At 34.4% G+C, this 21912-nt stretch overlaps 2 protein-coding genes and 1 long non-coding RNA gene across 3 annotated transcripts; 2 read left to right on the forward strand and 1 right to left on the reverse strand.

Moving 5' to 3' along the window:
• The first annotated feature begins 1286 nt into the window (after positions 1-1286).
• On the forward strand, positions 1287-9317 carry TGA10 (bZIP transcription factor family protein). The gene is made up of 11 exons (XM_028253103.2): positions 1287-1885; positions 2000-2097; positions 2595-2671; positions 2798-2932; positions 3061-3129; positions 3222-3281; positions 3544-3621; positions 3739-3811; positions 4017-4288; positions 6442-6684; positions 8976-9317. The coding sequence occupies exons 1-11, from the start codon at positions 1602-1604 to the stop codon at positions 9123-9125; spliced, it is 1539 nt and encodes a 512-aa protein (XP_028108904.1). The 5' UTR covers positions 1287-1601; the 3' UTR covers positions 9126-9317.
• A 7544-nt stretch (positions 9318-16861) lies between these two features.
• FTIP1 (C2 calcium/lipid-binding plant phosphoribosyltransferase family protein) lies at positions 16862-19800 on the reverse strand. Its single transcript, XM_028253102.2, has 2 exons — positions 19661-19800; positions 16862-19508 (listed from the first exon to the last, which is right to left on the reverse strand). Exon 2 carries the CDS (start codon positions 19355-19357, stop codon positions 16976-16978), a length of 2382 nt encoding a protein of 793 aa, XP_028108903.2. The 5' UTR covers positions 19358-19508; positions 19661-19800; the 3' UTR covers positions 16862-16975.
• LOC114307702 (uncharacterized) lies at positions 19163-21565 on the forward strand. The gene is made up of 5 exons (XR_014341583.1): positions 19163-19300; positions 19450-19522; positions 19706-19842; positions 20830-21220; positions 21435-21565. It is a non-coding gene; the product is annotated as an uncharacterized LOC114307702 (long non-coding RNA).
• Positions 21566-21912: the final 347 nt, after the last annotated feature.

Consider the following 21912-nt stretch of genomic DNA (forward strand, 5'->3'; position numbering starts at 1 on the left):
ATGATTCAAAATAGTGTGACAGCTACAAAAGATCTCATCATTTTATATGATAATTATGAATAAAAGTTCTTTTCATATAGCATTATCATATTCATTACGATGAAAAAATATATATAAAAAAGTGCATAAAAGTTTATTTATACGAGACAACTTTTCTATACAATTTTCTTATTTTTTTGTATCTTTAGTTTGGATGGCAAAATTTTAAGGTGTGGAGTTTTTAAGTTGATTATCAATTTTCCATTCTTTAAAAGGTATAAATGTATAATCAAAATTAAAATGAAAGAAAAGAAAAAAAAATTATTATAATTATGAAAAAAATTCAATCATCGATTTTCACAAATCCTTCACATATGTTAGCGTGCGAATATGTGAAGGATTGGTGATTTCGATGCACTTTTAGGTTACGTTTGGTTGTATTTTGTAAATGTGATTTGAGAGTATGAATTGTATTTTGAATTTGTGTGTTGTAAAATTATGATTTGAGTGTAGAAAATTTGTTTGGTAAAGAGTTTTGAAAATAATTTTGAAAAAGATGTTTGATTTGAGTGGGGAATTGTTGATGTGATATTTGATATGTGATACAAAAATTTACAACTCATAACTAAATATACAACTCAAAATTATTTTAAAGCACATTAAAAATTAAAAAAATTTCAGAAATTTTTTTTTTCCAATTATATAAATCAATTGCAAAAAAAAAAAAAAAAAAAAAAAAAAAAAAAAAAAAAAATCCTGTACAGCAAAGGACATCCAGGTGGATGTCCCCATGGACGTCCGGGCGGTAGTCCCTAAGGACGTCCGCGTGGTCTTCCCCTGGCCAAAATTTGAACAAAAAATGCGGCTGTAATACAGAGCTCTCTGCAGAAGTTTGGAAAGTTAATTCCAAACACACAACCAAACATCATACTGAAATACACATGTGGAATTACATTTTGAATTCACAACCAAACAGAGCCTTAATTTTTTTCTTAGGCACTCTTTTTTCAAATTTAAAAAAAAAAAAAAATCAATAAATGATCAAAGAAAAATGCTCCTTGTCTTACTCGTGCACGTGTGAGTGAAAAAGGAGCACGAAATAGTCAAACAGTAAAACTTGAGAATGAAGAAGGTCATTTGCGTCATTTCACTGACAAAGAATAAGCTGGTCCGACAAGGAAGCCATAAAAGCGGTTTCATAGACCCCGTGGGTGGTTTTCTATCCTTAGAAACCGCTTTCTTCATTTCTTCGGTGGTTTCACCGAGTGAAACCATTTTATTTATATAATATATATATTTATAGATATATATTTATAGAGAGAGAGAGGGAGAGAGAGAGAGAGAGAGAGAGAAAGAGACAGAGAGTTGAACTGCATATCGACCGCTTTATATGAATTTTGGGATTACAGAAAGTGGATCGTCCGGTCCTTTAGAGAGAGAAAGAGGGAGCTTAAAAAAGAATTTGTCTTTTGCTTCTTTTGTATTCAATTCTCTCTCTTTCTCTCTCTCTCTCTGTGAAATTATAACCGACTATCTCTCTAGACCCATCTATGTATTGATGGTGAGGATCAGAAGATGATGGTCAGAGTTGAAAAAAGAGCTACAAGTTTGTTTCATCATTAATGGGTTTCTCAAGAGGTGGCGTTGTTGAAGAAGCAGCTGATCATCATCAAGAAAGCAAGCTTGTTTCTTTCATGGCTTCCAATAAAGGCAATACTAACCACTCAAGCTCAACCCAAGTACTAGCAGACCAACAAAACCAACTACACCAACAACAACAACTACTACTACATCAAACTCATCAGCAACAACTCCAAGATCATCATCATCTTCATCCTCATCCTCATATTTCTTATGGAATGATGCAATCATCTTCATCATCATCCACCATTCCCAGCAACTTCATGTAATTCTTTTCAAAAAAATAAAGTAGATTCTCAAAAAACCCATTTTTGATAACAATTCTTTTTGTAATTTTATTTGATTTTTTGGTTTGTGTTTGTTGGGTCTGGCTGAGCAGAAGCAAAGATCATGGAGCTTATGATTTGGGTGAGTTGGATCAGGCTATCTTTATGTATCTTGATGGCCAAGACCACTCAACTGTTCAAGAACCAAGACGTGAGTTTTTTTATTTTTTTTTCGTTTTATGATTTTATTTTTGTTGAGTTGAGATTCATTCAGAAATCGGTTGTTTGGGTCATGAGAAAATTATGTTGGTTTGGAGCAGATTAACTCTGTGTGGCGTCCTTTCTTTGACCAGATCGTTGCAGAAGGAAAAAATTTAAAATTTCAAGAAAACGTTTTTTTTTCTTTGTTCTGCCCTTTGTGATATAATTCGTTTCTGGAGTTTAGAGTCTAGACCATGACTTTTAACAGTCTTTTTTTCATTTTCTTGAATTACTTTATTTAAAATAAAATAAAAAATCTGATCGGCAATTTTCTGTCAAATTCTGATTGTACTGAAAAGGGTAGCAAATAGCAATCCCTCTCTCATCTTCTCTCACTTGGGCTATCTTTGAATTATCATTATATCTGTAAAACAAAAGATTCTCTCTCTCTCTCTCTCTCTCTCTCTCTCTCTCTCTTTTATGGTTTCTGAGGATTCATCTGTGCAGAGAATTCTGGGATGAGGCCACCAACTTTGAATATTTTCCCTTCTCAGCCTATGCATGTAGAGCCATCATCAACCAAGGTATCAAAATCCAACTGTTAATGCTTCATTTTTATTCATTTTTAGCTCGTAATACTAACTCCATTCACTATTATTATTATTATTATTTTATATAAATTTTTAATGGGTTTGTTTTGTATTTGGTAGGCAAGTGTTGGATTAGTTTCATCTCAACAAACTAACAATGGTCCAAAGAGACCATCTGAGCCAGCCAGGGAGTTGTCTAACCAAAAAAATGTTGTTGCCACTGGTGGACCTGAAGCACCAGCCAAAGCTATCAAGGTAAGACTTAATAAATATATATAATTCAATAGCTTGTTTTTGTAAACTGAGATTTGTGTGTTTACTTTTCGTTTTTGTTTTTGTTTTAAAGTATGATTTTGTTTTTGTTGCTTTCATTGTTGTGGCAGCGTGAAGGAAACCGCAAAGGTCCAACATCAAGTTCTGAGCAAGAAGGACCCAAAACACCAGACCCCAAGGTATCTAATCTTCTTTGGTTTTCTTTATTATGGTAATCTATTCATATGAGTATATATTTATTAATTTATATTTGTTCTTCATTTTTGAGCAGACATTGAGGAGACTTGCTCAGAATAGGGAGGCAGCTAGGAAAAGCAGGCTTAGGAAAAAGGTATTATTCATTATTGGTCTTCTTGCTTGCTTGCTTGTGTTCATGTCCGTTCTCGAATCTCTCTATCTCTAACCGGGCAAACTAGAGGAGTGTCAAACCTCAGATCTCCTAAATAAAAAGTTGGGTGACTGATTATTCAAGCCATCCTTAGTCTATGAGTGTTTTAGAAACGGAGAACTCAAAGAATTAGAGACAGAAGATCTCATGCCGTTCATATTATTATTTTGAAGATTTCATTACTTTGTTTGTTTTGTTATTGCAGGCTTATGTTCAGCAGCTAGAGTCAAGTAGGATCAAGCTTACGCAACTTGAACAAGAACTACAAAGGGCTAGAACTCAAGTGAGATTGCTCTCTTTCAACTAATTAATGACAATGATTGAAAGAATGTCACTTCAACTATTTTATTAATTTTATCATTAAAAAACATGCTCTTAAAAACTTTGGGTTTTCCTTTAGGGTGTGTTTTTTGGGGGAGGTGCTGTTCTAGGAGGTGACCAAGGCCTTCCAGTCATTAACAACATAAGCTCAGGTATTCTTTGAACCTCTACACTACTAATAATTTAATTACTTAATTTTAAGTGCATCTAACTCATCATTTTAAATAAGGGTATCGTGATATAAACGATACAATTTTATATGCATCCAAACTATAAAATCTTAATATATATGTGTTTTTATGTTTTGTGTGCATGAGTGAATCTAACATTGCTAAGATCTCTTCCATGTTTTTATAGATGCTGCCATGTTCGACATCGAGTACACTAGGTGGCTAGAGGAACACCATCGGCTAATGTGCGAGCTCCGAGCAGCGGTACAAGAGCACATACCGGAGAACGAGCTTAGGCTATTCGTGGACAATTGCTTAGCACACTTTGATGAGATGATGAACCTGAAAAGCATGATCGCCAAGTCCGACGTGTTTCATCTTGTTTCAGGCCTGTGGAAGACTCCAGCTGAACGATGCTTCATGTGGATGGGGGGGTTCCGGCCATCCGAGGTCATCAAGGTATCCAAAGTTCCAAACCCTACCTGGTTTCATAACTGTTTTGATAATAAATTTTACAGACCATCAAAAATATGAAGCAAACACTAAAGGTTAAGTGCAAACGACAAAACAAAAGATGTCAAGAAACATTATAATAGGATATAAAGAATTAGCCTTAATAGCTCTACTGTATTTAAAAAACAGCAATAATAGGTATCATGAAGAATTTTTTATGAAAAAAATTATGAAAGTTTTGTGACTTTTGAATTATATTTAGAATAAAGCACCACACTCTAATCAAGATAATCCAATAATCATAATTCTTTCACGAAAAAAATTTTATGATCTTTAACTTTTCTCTTTAAAAAATACACTAGAAGATAGAAGGTGAAGAAGATAAAAGTGAAGGTACAAAACTAAGCTAACCCTAGCTAAGATGGACTTACTTTAGAATGAATTTGTTGTTGTTGTTTTTTTAATGTATTTGTTTAATTAAAATTTGAGGTTTATGTAAAGGAAACAAAAAATAAAAAAAACTACCTAGCTAGATGTGATCAGAAAATCTGTGGACAAACTTCTTACAAAATTTTAGTTCAAAAAAAAAAAAAAAAAAAAATTCTTACAATTTTATAAGTGAGTTAAAAACATATAAATAGGGATAATAATTTTTTAAGTACTGCTTCAACCCATATTTCCCACCTCGCTTTGGAAAGATTTTCCTTGCCTTGACGAGAAAATGGGACAAGGATGGTTTTACTTCCGATTATATTTACTGAGTATATTTATATTTATATAATATACATATATAATTTTTAAAATTTTAATATAATAAAATACAAAATTTATTGTTTGTTCTCATATACAATATATAAGATAATTGTTAACAACCAAGTTATTTAAAATTTGAAGCTAAAAAAAGAGATAATTTTTTTTATTTATATTCTCAAATAGAAATGAATAACACTCAAATGGATCCGATGGATGCACGTTAGTTTTTGGACATTTTTTATAAAAAATTTGTTGTTATGTAAATGACTGAGGAAGAAAATGATAATTTTGATGAGCTATGTAGAGATATCAAGAGATATTCGAGGAGGTGAAATATATATATATAGAGCAATGGTAGAGGGCCCAAATTCTGTGGCTCAAATGGCCAAAACGACGTCGTTTTGAGTACAAAACAACATCAAAATGGCCAAAACGACGTCGCTTTGGCCATTTGAGTCACATTTGAGCCACAGAATTAGGGCCCCCAAACATTTTTCATATATATATATATAACAGTTAATAGCATGGCACACTTGAAAAGAATATGTCAAAATGAACATCAAAGAATGACGAAATAAATCGAGAGGGCTTTCCATTATAAGGTAGAGTTAGGTATTATTCCAAACAAGGCCGTAAAGCCATGTCTGTTACTACAAATTTTGTGTTCTCTCAGACTTATTGTGTGAGACAGAAAGAGAGGGCATATTTTCTTGCACGGCTCTCTACTTTCTCTGTCTTTTTATCTCTTCTCTCTCTCATTGAATGAAAACAAACTCTCTTGTTCTTATGTTCATCTCGTCCATTTGTTTTTAGTAAATGAATTAATAACCAAACCCGATTCTAGCCATCTGCACCCTACTCAACAGGAAAATGACAAGAATTTTTATACAAAATTCATGACAAGAATAATGTGACAGTGATATTTCGCAAAACATGAGTCATCTGTAAGGTTTTTTTGCTGGTAAAAAAATTGTTTATATAATTGTTCTATTTGTATAACACTACTTTACCGAAAGGCATAACCATGTTTCAAGAAGACACTATATATATGCATGTACATGTGTAGCATATCAATGCCTAATCAAAGTTTTTTAAGTATCGGGCTATACAAACTTTTGACACTAATATTTACTATTATATCAACAGATACTTTCTGATATCAACCAACTTATGATCATATCAATTGGCCAATATGGATAAGACTATCACCTATCTTTGTTTAGATTATCTTACATAACGAACTTGTTTAGGTCAAAGAAGTAGGAATTAAGAATCTTGCCCTTCAGATTTCTTAAATGAAAAATAAAACACTAGGAAGAGCCAATCCTAATACTGTAATTTAAAATATGACTATAATTTTTTTTTACAACATTAAAGATTGAGCCAAATGTGGTGTTATGTGTTAGATAATTGTGAATCAAGTGGAGCCATTGACGGAGCAACAGATAATGGGTATCTGTGGATTACAACAGTCGACGCAGGAAGCTGAAGAAGCACTGTCTCAAGGGCTTGAAGCTCTGAATCAATCTCTATCAGACACCATTGCTTCTGATTCTCTGAGCTCATGCCCTCCTAACATGGCCAACTATATGGGCCAGATGGCCATTGCCATGAGCAAACTCTCTACTCTTGAAGGTTTTGTTAGACAGGTACGCAATTACATATACCCCTATTATTGTGATATTTTCAGTAAATGAAAAATTGTAAAACACAGCAATGAATTATTTCTTGTGTCCCAACTACTTAATAAAAGTAGATTAATGATAATTCATAATTATTTTTTTTTTGTTGCTAATCATTGATGAGGAACACCACTTGATTAACGCTACATAAATCTTTCAAAATATCAATTAATAACAGCCATGTGTGCAATATGTAATGCATTTATTGCATTTTGGGAGAAATATTTTATGGGTATGGAGCATAGCGGCTCACATTATTATTATTATTAGGACTTTTCTTAATTGTGCAAATTATACATCACACTTACGTCTTTCTGTTTGCTGTCCTGTTTTATATTTACACCTTCCACTTACACCTTTTGTGTTGGTTGCATATAGTGTGCAACCTTAAGGGGTTGCACACCATAACAGTACCCTTATTATTATTATTATTTAATATAATTGTTTTACACTTATATTTAGGAGATATTTGGGAATTGATTTTTTAAATATTTTTTAATTTTGTACGAAAAGATGTAAAAAAAAAATAGAAAGAATAATTGGATAACTTGTAATAATATATATATATATATATATATATTTTGATTAAAAATAAGTTCTGAAACCAGGCCTAAGTTAGGTACACTGTATTTCGAACACATGGGATAATTTCTCTTAATTTGGGAAACTGGGCTGGGCCCATCAAGGACAAGAATCTGGTCCTGCCCAGGGTTGGGAAACCTACTCTCCAAACTGATCACCTACTCTCTTCCTCACAGCTCATATACATACACAAGGTATCCCGCACCAAATGCATACATAAAATGGTTGAGGTTGAATCAACATATTTTGTAGTGTATTTATAGATTGAATTTATATTTCATATTAATACTTTTAAATAAAATTGAGAATTTAATATTATTATAGTTTTAGAAGTATAAAAGTATATTTAGAAATATGAATATTTATAATTTCAAATTATTTTAAAAAATTAATATAATAAGTACTACTTTTAAAAATTTTAAAAGTACGACCGTTGCTCCGCAACCTAGATCCATCATTGCACACAAATCAATACATAAAAATGGATGGACCCCATAAAATATCCACGTCGTAGAGATCTTCTTTAGGCCCATGTGTGGGGTTATGTCATGGTCATTAATTAAGTTTCATAACCGTTTGACTTTAAAAGACAAACATTACTTCATTTTTGACCACCCATATTAAGAAGAGCATGGCCATCTTAATTAACAGTTGTTCTACTAATCTCATCTTGTAATAGTGTGAATATAAAGACTCGGTGAGGGCATGAGTTGACTCACTAGATGTTCCATGTCTAAGTTATCAAGCTACACATGAGTTACTATTTTGATATGTGCTAGGGTTCAATTAGGGCATTATTATATAAATTAACAAATTTAGCTATATATATAATGACATGTATTTTATGTCATTTTGATCTCATATATAAATTGATAGATAGAAGCAAGGATATTTTGGATATTTTTTTTTTTTTTTTTTTTTGTGTTTTTTTTCTAGTTGATGTGTTAAATTATGGTGTCAAAAATATCCGCCCAAATTAAATATAAATTTCATATATTAAGGACTAAATTAAAATGTTAAAGACTAAAATAATACAAAACGTATATTTTTAAAATCAATAATATATTTAATCCAGAATAATAAGATAAAAGGACAATTTTGTCATATACACGTGAGAAAGCTCTTCCTTACACAATCCAAACTTTATTTGCTTAGGAAAACTTCTTTATTTTATCATTGTTATTAAATAAGTATCATAATTTGATAATTGTCAATTAGGTCTAAATCCTTCATAGTCACGGCATTAACATGGGATGTTTTTCATGAACTTCATCATTTTCTTTTCTTAATTTCATGTCAAACATACTGCAGAAGAAGAAAATCAATTCGTTGGTAAATTCCTATGTGCTCAAATTTCTACCTAGAAGGGTCAAATGAAGAAAATTGTACATTTCACTTTCATGTTTCTTATATTCTTTAGGCCACTTAATTATTTAACACCTTTCCCTACCAGAGTTTCACGTTTTATAGTTTTGCTACAATTGTAATTTTTTTTCTATGTCGGTAGAAATTCTCACGATTTTATAGGAGGGTTTCACTAATCATCGACACGAGTGTTGATATGGAGCAATGAAAACTAAGTAAATGACTAAAATGTCCCCCATTTTATCTTCTGCTGTCAAGTTGCATCACATGAATGAATTTGTAACACATCCAAGTGTTTTGTGTACTTACAGGCTGATAATTTGAGGCACCAAACAATTCATCGGCTGCACCAACTACTGACGACCCGCCAAGCCGCAAGGTGTTTTTTGGCAATCGCCGAGTACTTCCATCGCCTTCGAGCTCTCAGCTCCCTCTGGATGGCACGGCCACGACAAGATTAAGAGGAAAAAAAAATTGAAAAAACAAAGAAAGAGGGAAAGAAAAACCCTAGCTACCTTTATATATATAGATATATATCTTCTAGTATAACTACTTCCTCCTCAACATTATGGTTTCTCTTATTTTCCTTTTCAAGATAGATGTATAGAAATAGACTAAACATAAATAGATTAAGATTATAACATTAAAGTAAATCTCTCTCTCTCTCTCTCTCTCTCTCTCTCTCTCTCTTGTTGAATTAAGAAATTTAAGGGAATAATGTGGCAGTCATTTCTGACTGAGAAATGGAGTTTGGGGGGTTGGAAAAGAAGAAGAAATTGGAAATAGGAGGAGGAGGTTTCAAGTGTTTTTTATTTTTCTAAAATGTGGATGTGCTTGAGAGAGAGAGAGAGAGAGAGAGAGAGAGAGAGAAAAAAGGACAAAGACTTGTTTGGATCTAGAGGCAAAGTAGAGGCCTTGGTGTTGAGAGTCAATTGCCCACCTGGCCTTGCACATGCTATTAGATGACAATTTCTTGAAACTGACTAACTAGTTTTTGTATTGGACTTTTTTTTGGCAGTTTTGGTCTAAAAATTAACTGTAGGAGAAATGATATATACAAATTGAAGTTATATACTACAAAATTTATGGATAAAATGATGTAGAATTGTAGATCTATGACTTTAAATAAAAAAAACTCAGTAAAATACTTCTTCATATTAAAATTACCACAGGCACATCATTTTGGTGAATGAATCTCTACACAGAAGAGTTGCATTTTTCATACTATAAACATTTGATGGTGATTCACATTGTTTTGATTGTTTGTACTTTGTGGTGCTGCTACAATAACTTCTCCAATATATATATTTTTATATTTAAGAGTGATGTTATGTATATGCACATGCATAAAAGTTTGAATAGTAGAAATAGTGAATTAAATTTACTTTTAAAATTAAAATGGTTAGGTAATGTTTATATAGAAAATGCTTATATGGAGAAGTCCAAGAGTTGAAAAATGTTTAGACATAGTTGGTGGTTGGTACTAAATTCAACAAAAATCACTTTCTTCTTCTTATTATTTAAATTTTAAATATATTAATATTTTTATATAAAATCCATAAATAAAATTTTAAAAAATAAAAAGAAGTACGTGACAATTTTATCAATGTCTGACTGTAATAGCCCTTACTTGTGCCAATTTTCTCCAAGAAAAAGAAAAAAATTGCTACCTTATTTATGCATTAATAACATATTATAAAGTGCCCAATTGGAATTTTATCAATGTCTGACTTTAATAGCCTTTACTTATGCCAATTTTCTCCAAGAGAAAAGAAAAAAGAAAAGAAAAAAGTGCTACCTTATTTCATCAATATCATATTATAAAGTGCCCAATTGGTATCAACAAATACATAAAGTTGTGTAATGCTTACAAATTTAAAAACTTTACCAATAATCATTGTCTGTTAATGTCTAATATTTTATTAAATTGAAATCATCACTATTTATGCACCATATTTTTCTCATTCATCTCAAACAATTGATTATATATATGTATTATGGTGCACGTATAATTTTTTTATGTATATGTCATTTTTAGTCAATGATTATCACAAACTAGGCCAATACAAGAAGTGTTTTTTTTTTTTTTTTTTTTGGGTCAAAAGATGCGACACTGACAAAAATAAAAAATAAAAATAATATTATACAAAATTATGTGGCTAAATTGTTAGTCTATTATTTTAAAAGCCATTTTTTGTCTATTTAAGCCAAAATATTTTGGCAGTTCGAATTCAACTTATTTAGCTAACAGTGAGGGGGATAACTTTTTTAATAGGACCCATCTTGTTTGAAAAGCACTACAAAATTAACATATTTTCAAATTTTTGGTTTTTGTAAAAATATTTAATTTATTTTTTACTTTTAAATTTCTTGTTTTTTGTAAAAATATTTAATTTATTTTTTACTTTTTTTTATGTCATTCTAGTCTAGGACCTAAAAAAAAAACTCTTTCTAAACCTTCCCAATAACAAAAAACACTTTTTTTTTTTTTTTTTTTTTTTTTTTTTAAAAGCATCAGATATTTTAGTAATAAATTTATTCTAAAAAAGAATTTTCCAAACAAACCCTTTTCATCCGTCTAAAGTATATGAGTTCAATCTAAACTGGGGTTTTGGGCCAAACAAAAGCATAATCTGAAATGAACAAAAAGCTTGCAAGTTGGGTCGGACATCTGCCTATAGCCCATTAAAGCTGGACCAGAAGGCCCATTATTTTTAGTTCTTGGGCTTGGCATATAAGGGCTAGGGTTATATCTGATCCGATTATATTTTTTGGGTCAAGCTTGGGATGAAGATTGTGTGGCCTAGTCTGAAAAAAATAAATATGTATTTTTTATTATCTATAAAACTTCTAGTCAAAATAAATAAGTAAACAAGCATATAAGCACATCATTGATAAGTTTTTAACACAAATGCAGTTATTAAAAGCATATATTCTTATAGCCCAAATATATAACATTTTTGTGCTTATTTTACATTCTTTTTGGAAAATTATGAAGAAAGAAAAAAAAGAAAAGAAAGGTTTAACCCTTATAAAAAAATAAACCCTAATTTTTAATTTTGTCAATGTATTTCAATCATTAAACTCAACAAAAAATAGTATTTTTAAAAAAATTATATACACTTACATTGGTTTTAATAACTAAAATACCATTTTTTTTTAATTTTACTTAATAAAAATAGGCAGATAGCTTATATTAAAAACAAATCAAAAAATTAGGATTTAAATTGATAAAATAAAAAATAAAAAATTTATTTTATTCTAAGGTTCGAACTCTAGATTTTATTTTTTATTTTATTTTATTTGTAATTTACCCCTTTTAAAAAAAAAATATGAATAAGTATGGGTAGGCTGAGTTAGATGAACTTGGGCCTCAGATGTCCGACTAGGGTTAGGTCCCAATAGTAGGGGTAATCTATTTGCCCTCAAAAAATCATTAGTAAGCCCAATTTCTTATTATTCTTTTATTAAATTATTTAAAGTTATAATTTACTCCTTGTATACTTTATATTTTTTTACAAATAACCTTCAAAATAAAACCATAATTTGTGTTACACCTAAGTCATTCATTTCTGTAATTTTATTTTTTTTCTTCTTTAGTTGATCCTTCAATAACAGTACTTCAGTGCTTTTCCTTGAGGTTTCAATATTCAAATCATCAAATCGCCTTGTCATTTTTCCCTGATGACTTCACCACTTGATGATCGATTTGAATAATATAATCTAACAAACGTGTTTCAAGTTCTAAAAAGAAAAAAAAAACTATTCTAAATGAAACCTCATTCGATGTTTCCACAAGCAAAACATTCCCAAAACTCATCTCTGTAATGACCTAGGAATAGAGTCCTTTATATAGGACTATATATCCAAATATAGACGAAGATAAACTCGGGTGTGTTCTTCGCATTGAACTTGTTTATTTGTTCAGTTTTTGTTTTTTGTTTTTGTTTTTGTTTTTTTTTTTTTGTGTCCCTCTTATGTGACTCTCTCTAGGGTTCTTATTTTTATCTTTTTATATTCTATGTTGTGTTGCAATCGGACAAGATTCGAGTTTTTGAATGAGAATGAAGATAAAGAGGAAATAATTCAGCTTGTTTGGTTCCTATTTTCAAGATTCATTTTTTAGAAAATTAAAATTTGTTGTTTTTTGTGTTTTTTTTTATTTTTATTGATTTTTTTTTTAATATTCCAAGCAATTTTTTTAAAAATTTTTTTAGATACACCTTACATAAATACACTTAAAAAGTATAATATTTGTAAAAAAAATATTTAGAAAATTCAATAAATACAAAAACAAAAACAAAAAAACACTAGAATTCAATACATTTTTCGTATTCTTGTGTATTTATTAATTTTTTTATAAATATTTTACTTTTTAGATACATCTAAATAAGGTGAATCAAAAAAAGTAAAAAAAAAAATTGCTTAAAATTTTAAAAATAATTCACTTAAAAAAAATAAAACACAAAAAAAAAAAAATCAATTTTCAAAAAATTGAAACCAAACACACTGATTGAAACTTGAGAAAGAAAATGAAGAAAACTTGAATATGAAAATTATGTATAAATAATTAGGGCGTACTATGAGAAAAAAAAAATTATTTTACAATTTAATATGTATTGTCCTTATTAATAAATTTATATTAGGATATAATAAAAATTAAAGGGAGTTTTTTTGATAAATCCACTTTCTAAGAGTTTTATTCCATCCAACCCATATTCTTTTTTACTATTCCATTAGGTCCTATTTGAGATAAGAAGACCAAAATACCCTTTTCATCTACTTATATTCCATTTAGTTCACATTATTTTCTTATGTTTCAATAAGTCCTATGGGTGACATAATTACCAAAATACCCTTAATGTGAATGTTCACACCATCAATGTGAATGTTCATATCGTCAATGTGAAGGGGCCAGGCCCATGTCGATCCTCATGGGTGCCTGGAAAAATTCAAGTCAGGCCGAGGCGGGCCCAGCCCATTGACAATGTGAATATTCACATTGACATGTTAACATTTACATTAATAGGAGTGTAAAATTGGCCCGCATCCCGTGGCGACGCGAAACCTGCTCGCGGCCCATGAGCGGCCTGGCGCGGGCCCGGTCAGGCCCGTTAACAATGTGAATATTCACATTGGCATGTTAACATTCACATTGATAAGAGTATAAAATTGGTCCGCGGCCCATGAGCGGCCAAAAGCCCGCGCCACGGAACGGGCGGGCCCGGCCCGGCCCGGCCCGTTGACAATGTGAATATTCACATTGACATGTTAACATTCACATTGATAGGAGTGTAAAATTAGCCCGCGCCTCGTGGCTGCCCAAAACCCACTCACGGCCCGCGGGCGGCCCGGGACGGGCCCGGCCTGGCTTGTTAACATTATGAATATTCATATTGACATGTTAACATTCATATTGAAAATAGTATAAAATTGGCCAGCAGCCCAGGGCGGGCCCGGCCCGTTGACAATGTGAATATTCGCATTGACATGTTAACATTCACATTAATAGAAGTGTAAAATTAGCCCGTGCCTCGTGGCTGCCCGAAACCCGCCCACGGCCCGTGGGCGGCCTCGGGCGGTCCTGGCTAATTTTTTTTAAATTCTTTTTAATTTTTTCTACCAAAATTTTATTATTTTCCATAAAAAAAGACACTAGGCCTCGCGCGCGGGCCGGGCCTCGGACCGAGCCTTGAATGGGCCTTAACCGGGCCGATAGGCGGGGCCGGGCTTCAAAGTGATGGCCCAGGCCCTAGCCTAGGGTCTCGGACTAGGCTTGAGCCTGGGCCCAAACGAGTCTTTCCCGGGCCGGACAGGCTCACGAGCAAAAAAATTAGGCCCAAGCCATAGCCCTAGCACAAGGGTATTCGGGCTTTGGATTGGGCAATGGATTGAGCCACGGGTTGGGCCGATAGGCTTGGGCCTAGCCTCGAGCTTAGGTCAGGCTTGGGCGGGCCTGACAATTTTTTTTTAATTCTTTTTAATTTTTTCTACCAAAATTTTATTATTTTCCAAAAATAAAATACATTGCGCCTCAGCGCGGGTTGGGCCTCAGACCGAGCCTTAAATGGGCCCTAAACGGGCCGATGGGCGGGGCCAGGCTTCAAAGTGATAACCTAGGCCCTAACCTAGGGTCTCGGATATGCTCGGGCCCGGACCGAAACAAGCCTGCCCCGGGCCGTAGGCCGGCTTCGGGCAGCCCACGGGCCGCGGGCCAATTCTACATTCCTATCAATGTGTATTTTAACATGTCAATGTGAATATTCACATTGTCAACGGGCCGGGCCAGGCCTATCCCGGGCTGCGGGCAAGCTTCGGGCAACGGGCAAATTTTACACTCCTATCAATGTTAATATTAACATGTCAATGTGAATATTCACATTGTCACGGGTCGGCCAAGCCAGCCTCGAGCTTCGGGCCGCCCACGGGCTGCGGGCCAATTTTACACGCTTATCAATGTGAATGTTAACATGTCAATGTGAATATTCACATTGTCAACGGGCTGGGTTGGGCCCGCCCTAGGCCGCTGGCCAATTTTATACTCTTATCAATGTGAATGTTAACATGTCAATGTAAATATTCATATTGTCAACAAGCTGGGCCGGGCCCGCCCCGGGCCACCCACGGGCCGTGGACGGGTTTCGAGCAGCCACGAGGTGTGGGCTAATTTTACACTCCTATCAGTGTGAATGTTAACATGTCAATGTGAATATTCACATTGTCAACGGGCCGGGCCGGGCCCGCCCCGGGCGGCGGGCGGGCTTTGGCCGCCCATAGGCCGCGGGCCAATTTTTGTACTCTTATCAATGTGAATGTTAACATGTCATGTGAATATTCACATTGTCAACGGGCTGGACCGGGCTCGCCCCGGGCCGCGGGCCAATTTTACACGCCTATTAATGTGAATGTTAACATGCCAATGTGAATATTCACAATGTCAACGGGCCGGGCCCGCCCACGAGCCAGTTTTAAATTCCTACCAATGTGAATTTTAAAATATGAATGTTCACATCATAAAATTGTTAACCGTTCAAAAAAAATTTATAAGGATATCAAAATTAAATATAAGGGCATAAGTGTCCAAGAAAATAATGTAAATCAAGAAAAAGGATTTTATGGAATAAAACTATACATACATGGGACTAAATGAGTTAAAAAATTCATTCATGAACGTCTTGAGTTATAACACTTCCAAATGAGATTTATTAATAAAAATTCTAAAATTAAAATTTTAAAATTTTTAATTAAGTGTACTGAGTTACTATTTTGGTGCAAATAGAATCACCCCAATAGTAGGCATGTTAGCCTGGGCTTTCAGTTCTTATTGCTAGCCTGGCTCAAATCTTGGCTTGGCCCAGCCCAATTATAGGAAAGCCCATAAATGGGAGTGTTTTCTCTCTACAGAGAGAGAGAATGGTGAACTGGTTTTGGAACTTTTACAGTTGAGGTAGAGATGAATAATCTTCTCACGATTGAGTTCTTACTCGAAAATCTCTTTGATTGATTCATTATTTTTTACGATTGAGAGTGATACAGGTATCTACTTCGTGGTGAATCACAGCTATATTTGTTTACTGTTTATTGCCTTTTGTTAAATCAAATTTTGGGTTTGTATTTTCAGATTTCAATTCACATAACTCTAATTTTGCATTGCCCATTTTTAGCATTATATGTGAAAAATTCAATTTTTTCGATGTATGAATGTGTGTGTGTGTGTGTGTTTTTTTTTTTTGAGGGCATTATTGATGATTTCAATGAAATTCTATTTTAGTGTCACTGATACTGATGAACTTAAGCATATGGATTTGATCTTGATTCCATGTATTGATGTTTACTGCTCAGCTGAATTTTATTTCATTTGCTTGGCAATTTTTGAAAGCAAAAATTCATGATTGGAAATATTTAAAAATTGTACCTTTTACTATATATTAAAATTTCATGTTTTTTCAATATATGATAGTATGGAGTAATCGTATTGGCATGGTGAATCTTTTTGTTTTTTCTTTTGGGTTTTTTTTTAAAGGGCATTATTGATGATTTCAATGAAATTCTGTTTTTCTACTATTGATTACTGAAAATTTCAATTCAAGTAGTCGGATGCGATATTTTGTGTTTTTGTAGTTCAAAGTTTATGTAATTGCCATAAAAACTCTTTCTGTAAAGGGCATTTACAGTGAAATGAAGTGCTACATTTTCATTTCAATGAAAGACAAAATTAGGAATTTAAATACCAGAAAACCCATAATCCATATCAATACATAGGAACAAGATGTTTAAAGACACAAAATTAGAATTGGTATACAGACTCCATTCATAGCATGCTATCAGCTCGAGCCGGCAATCTCCTGAAGAAATTGCTGGAAACTGAGGGCATTTTGCTTCGAAATCTCGGGTGTCGTAGTAAATATAAGCCAGCAACCAAAACCACTATCTTAAAGGGTGTAACATAAAGTGCCAGTGCTGCACAAAGGCAGAAGACTATGAAGAGACTGCTCGCTCTAGGATCTCTCCAGCCAAGTAGAGCATGAAATCTTTCCCCCTGTGTTGCAATGTCTCCTACCACAGTTTGAATTCTCCCAGCAACACTTCGAAGCCTATCATACCTCATCCGTACTACATCAGGAAGTTTTGATGTAGGGAACGTGTCGAACTCTTCATCCATTTCATCAGGGTGAACTGCTTCAGCACATGAAAGTTTGATATCCATGTGTGGTGGATGCTTTGGCCGGAACCGAAAATTCCATAGCCCAATCAGAAACATGTAAAGGAATATCGTTGGGAGTATCAACTCAGGGTAGCAAATCAATATGAAAAGTAGGACGTGGACTAGAATTGAAGTGGCTGGGTTCTTCCAGTGACAAACTTCACCAAGCCATTTGCTCGTAGAGATTACACCCGAAAATAGCGAAACAATTCGAAAGAAGTTGGCTTTGCTTCTTCTCATGCTCCACATGTGGGAATCCACATCGAGCATGTATTCCACGACTTCTTTCCTTAGTGGAGGCTCGGCGCGGGCAAGCCTTACTGCTACAATGTTCATGGCCTGATATCTCAAAAAGTCTAATTGGCTTACAGTGAAAGGATGGAGATAGTGCATCTTTGGGAGTAAAGGGTGTCCATAGAGGTATATTATATTTGCCAAAGACAAGCAAGTGAACCTAAAGGCCAATTGGAGTTCTCCCATCTTCTTCAGTCCAGATGATTGTAGAACAAGAAGTGGGTAAGAATGTGTATAAATTCGATCTGTTTCCAAGGTAGATAGTCGGATTCTTACCTTTCCGATTCTCGAGTCCCTGGCAGCTGCCGATTTCTCGCTTCCCCCCAAGTGGCAGTTGTCGAAAACTCCCAATGTGATCACCGTGCAAGGGTCATAAACCTCCCAAGTATATTGCTCATTCCATTTTGGGCTAAAGCTTTCAAGAATTGTTCTGGTTCTTACCCACTTTTGTCCATACTTGGCCACACAATAAGCATCTGTGGTTCCTTGGCCATCCTTTGGCTTCTTCATTGGCTGAAGTCCTTGTGCACTTAGAATACCCACTTCAAGGATTCCAATAGGATGCTTCCATAGCTGCCGAGCAGTGGGCCTTGTGTCACTTACATACATAGTTGATTCATCTAGTACATGGTAAGCACCTTCAAGACAGGCTCTGAGATGAATCCTGGTTGAAAACTTGTGCTCGTGCCTCTTATCTCCCTCCAATGCACCAAACCCAAATTTTTCGAGGTTAAACCATCGAGAATGTACTGGCCTGTGATCCAATCTCTTCTCAAAGATGGTCAGCGGCAAGCTTTTTTTCCCCACAAGTTCATGTTTTGAAGCACTAAAATGGTTTTCAACCTGAAGCACCAAATCTTCTTCAAAAGGTTCAGCAGCAACAAAGATTAGATCTTCATTCCAGAATGGACTGGTTGTTCTGGTTGGGCATAACTTTGTTTTCAGCATCTGGTTTCCAACTTGAGCCTTCACTGAAACCTGTGGGTGCTGACTTTTGTCATGTGATACTACATCATGGGCTTCAATTACATTGACTCTGAGGTACCAAAGTTTAGGCGAAACATAAACCTTTGATCTGACGCTGAAAATGCCCTCGCCCTCAACTGAAGCAGCATCTGAATGCCATGCCTCTGGGAAAGCTTCATCGGCTTGTGTACCCAACCAAACTGCTAGCATAATTTCTCCTTTCACCTTGGTCTCACCTTTCCGGTGCTCTAGTCTATACCATTGAGGTGCCAAAGGGCTATCTGGTGGAACCCTTGTTGGCACTTCATTCATGTCGAAAGTCACCTTCCCTATAATATCATCTCTGCCCACCAGCTCTCTATCTCTGACAAAAACTTCAAGATCAGAAGAGTGACTCTTCTCTTTTGAGAATGCGAAAACTTCGTTCCACTGGGGGTTCGTTTTCTTCTCAAAGCGTTGAGTTTTCCCTTTAAAATTCCCAAGTTTCACTACTACATATGGATCACAGCTTCCAGTTACAGTGTTTGGGGGAAGATCTTTGGCTTTAACAACTCGAACATATAGATAATGCATCTGTTCAACAAGATCATAAGTGCTTGTAGCCCTGTCGCTGCTAATCCATCCACCTCCTCCACGCATCCCTCCATGTGGCCAGCGCTCTCCGAGCTTCGGGTGCGTGTCCTTCAGTTTATAGTCATCTTGCTGGTTTTTTGTTACATGTGGATCCATGGTTGGGCGATAAATGCCCTTGTACTAGCTTTTTTTTTGCTAAACTTTGTGAAACTCTGGTATTTGTGTATATTTGTTTTGAGCTAGTGCAGGAACACCAAAAGCTTCAGGTATACGGACTTTGGGTATAGGAGATTTCAGTCTTGGCTATCTGTACGAAGCACGGTAATTTCATCAGAAATTAGAGGATAGACAATGCTTGAGATGTAAAGAGTCAAAATAAAGAAAGAGCTAAACAAGCTTTGAATTTTTTGAAAATCTTTATTTCCTTTAGTTGACTATATGAAGGCCATGAATTCTTACCTTGTGAAGAATTGCACTAAGGAAATGTCTTTTCTCTGATTGCAGAATCTCATGAAGCTGCCACTTCTCTCGAGGCTCTTGCAATTTCGAGGTTGAAGAAGATGAGCTTCTGGGTGACAGTTAAATGGGTTTCAACGACTCAGCTAGATGATCTCTCAAAGTGCTTGGGCATAAAGATGAAGGTATTCACTGACTTCTCCACTAGCTTTATGTAGCTCTTGTATGTTGTGTTGCTGCTATAAGGTTGTGGCCCTTTGTTAGACTGTAGACTCTTTACTGTGAAACATATTTTAATATTAAAAACAAAAAAGATGAAGGAAATTTTTTTCTTTTTTTAAACTTAAAAAAGATGAAGGAATCATTAAAGATTATTAAGGAATCGGTAAAGATTTTTAAGCGATAAGCTGGAAGTGGAACCACCACTGGAAAGCATCCAGAAGGAGAGAGCAATGGGGAAGGCCATTTGCTTTGTTTATACGCATTAACTCTAGCTGGGGGGAGATAATTCGATGTTCCATAATCACCACATTAAGTTTTTGTTTCAGGCTAGTCATGCTCGGCCACATAGGGCCTGAGGTCCCACCATTCCCCCATCCCGAGGAGCTGTCCCAAGATTACCAACAAGGTTGGAGCTTGGATCCCAGATTTTCTATGTGATCGAGCCTGGGTCCTAGATCGAAGTAAATATTTGGCCTCAGATCACCGAATATTTACTCCAAACTAGGACCATTAGTTTTAGAGTCTTGTTTGGCATGGGCTTAAAAGCCAGCCATTTTAGCCAAGAAAAGGCTTTTTAGTTGGTGTCAAACAGAACTAATAGAAAAACAAGTGGCTTATACCTAAAATTCCAATCTTTAGTACAACATATGATACCCCACTCAAGAGGACAAACATAGTCTTTTGGACTACTGACATTTCCTGCATTTTGGCTTTTCTAGATTCTCTCTCTTTCATGTATGTTATTGTGGCAAATGATGCAACTACCTAATTGCCCTTCCCTCCAAAAAATTGAAGATTAATAGGGTTTGAGGTGAGGGTTATATAGTCTTTTTATTTGAACAGTATCACTTGCTTTTTAGTTTCCGATGTACCCAAAATTTAAAAAAAAAAGAAAAAGTATCACTTGCTTTTGCCCAGTGTTGACAGTTCTTATTTTTCTTTAATCACAGGCAGAGCTAATATGAAGGAAAAGCAAGTGATGTTGAAAAAGAACTTTGAAGAGAGCTAAAGCACTGTAGTGGAGAGATTAAAGAAAAGCAAAAGCAGTAGAGAAAAAGCTCAAGAAGGGCTTATTCACCCTTGCCTATAAAGATATGCTTTTGTTCTTTATTCTCTTACCTTTGTTCTCCTTTAATTAATTTCCAACTGTCCATCCTTGCTTTTCTGCTTCCAAAACTGATCACTTTTGGAAGAAACCCAGTTCCTTCAAAAAATTGCAAAATTGGCAACTGTTTCTGTTTAGATTGATATGAATAAGAGTTGTGTTCAAAATTTTACTTTTTTCCTGGCCTACTTGAGTAGACTAAGGGTTGTTGAATTTGATTGAATCAATCATTTTAGGCCATGTTTGTTTAGGTGGACATGAGTTTGGGATTGGACTAATAGTTCAATAAAATTATTAATCCGATGTTTGGTTAAACAATTGAAGTACGGACTAATTATTTTAAACTTGACTATTAGTTAAAATAGGATATATAATCCAACGGATTTGTAATTCTAAGACTATTAGTCATGGGAATGCTAATTCAGTCCGCCTAAACAAACATGACCTTAGTGATATGTTGGTATCGTGGATTAGTCGAGAGAAAAGGTAAAGAAAAAGAAAGCTGAGAAAAATTTAGTCTCTCTTTGGATTTTGAATTTGTTGAAAGGTAAAGGATTCTCTCTCCCCAGTTATCTTTTTTCCTCTATTCCAAAACATTTACAACCATCGATGTCTCTTCTAGATTCTTACACTCTGAAATTTTTACATAATTCAATGTTATAGATGTTTTGGGTTTGTAAACTCTTAAAATGTTTTGAAATTTGTGAGAAGTGTTTAATGTCCCCAAAGTACATTGTTAGACTATAATAAATCTATACTATTATAAAGTGTATCTTTTGTGGTGGTCTAAAGCCTCTCCTCTTATGCTTCTAAGTGTCTATTTTTCAATTTAAAACAAAATAATTAGATAGATGGGAGGAGTAAGACTCGAACCTTGAAATTTGAGTCTAATAAAGTAAACTCTTACTACTTGAATAACACAATATAT

This window comes from Camellia sinensis, chromosome 10, assembly GCF_055761805.1.
Source record: "Camellia sinensis isolate YWXY chromosome 10, ASM5576180v1, whole genome shotgun sequence".
NCBI classification, from domain to species: Eukaryota; Viridiplantae; Streptophyta; class Magnoliopsida; order Ericales; family Theaceae; genus Camellia; species Camellia sinensis.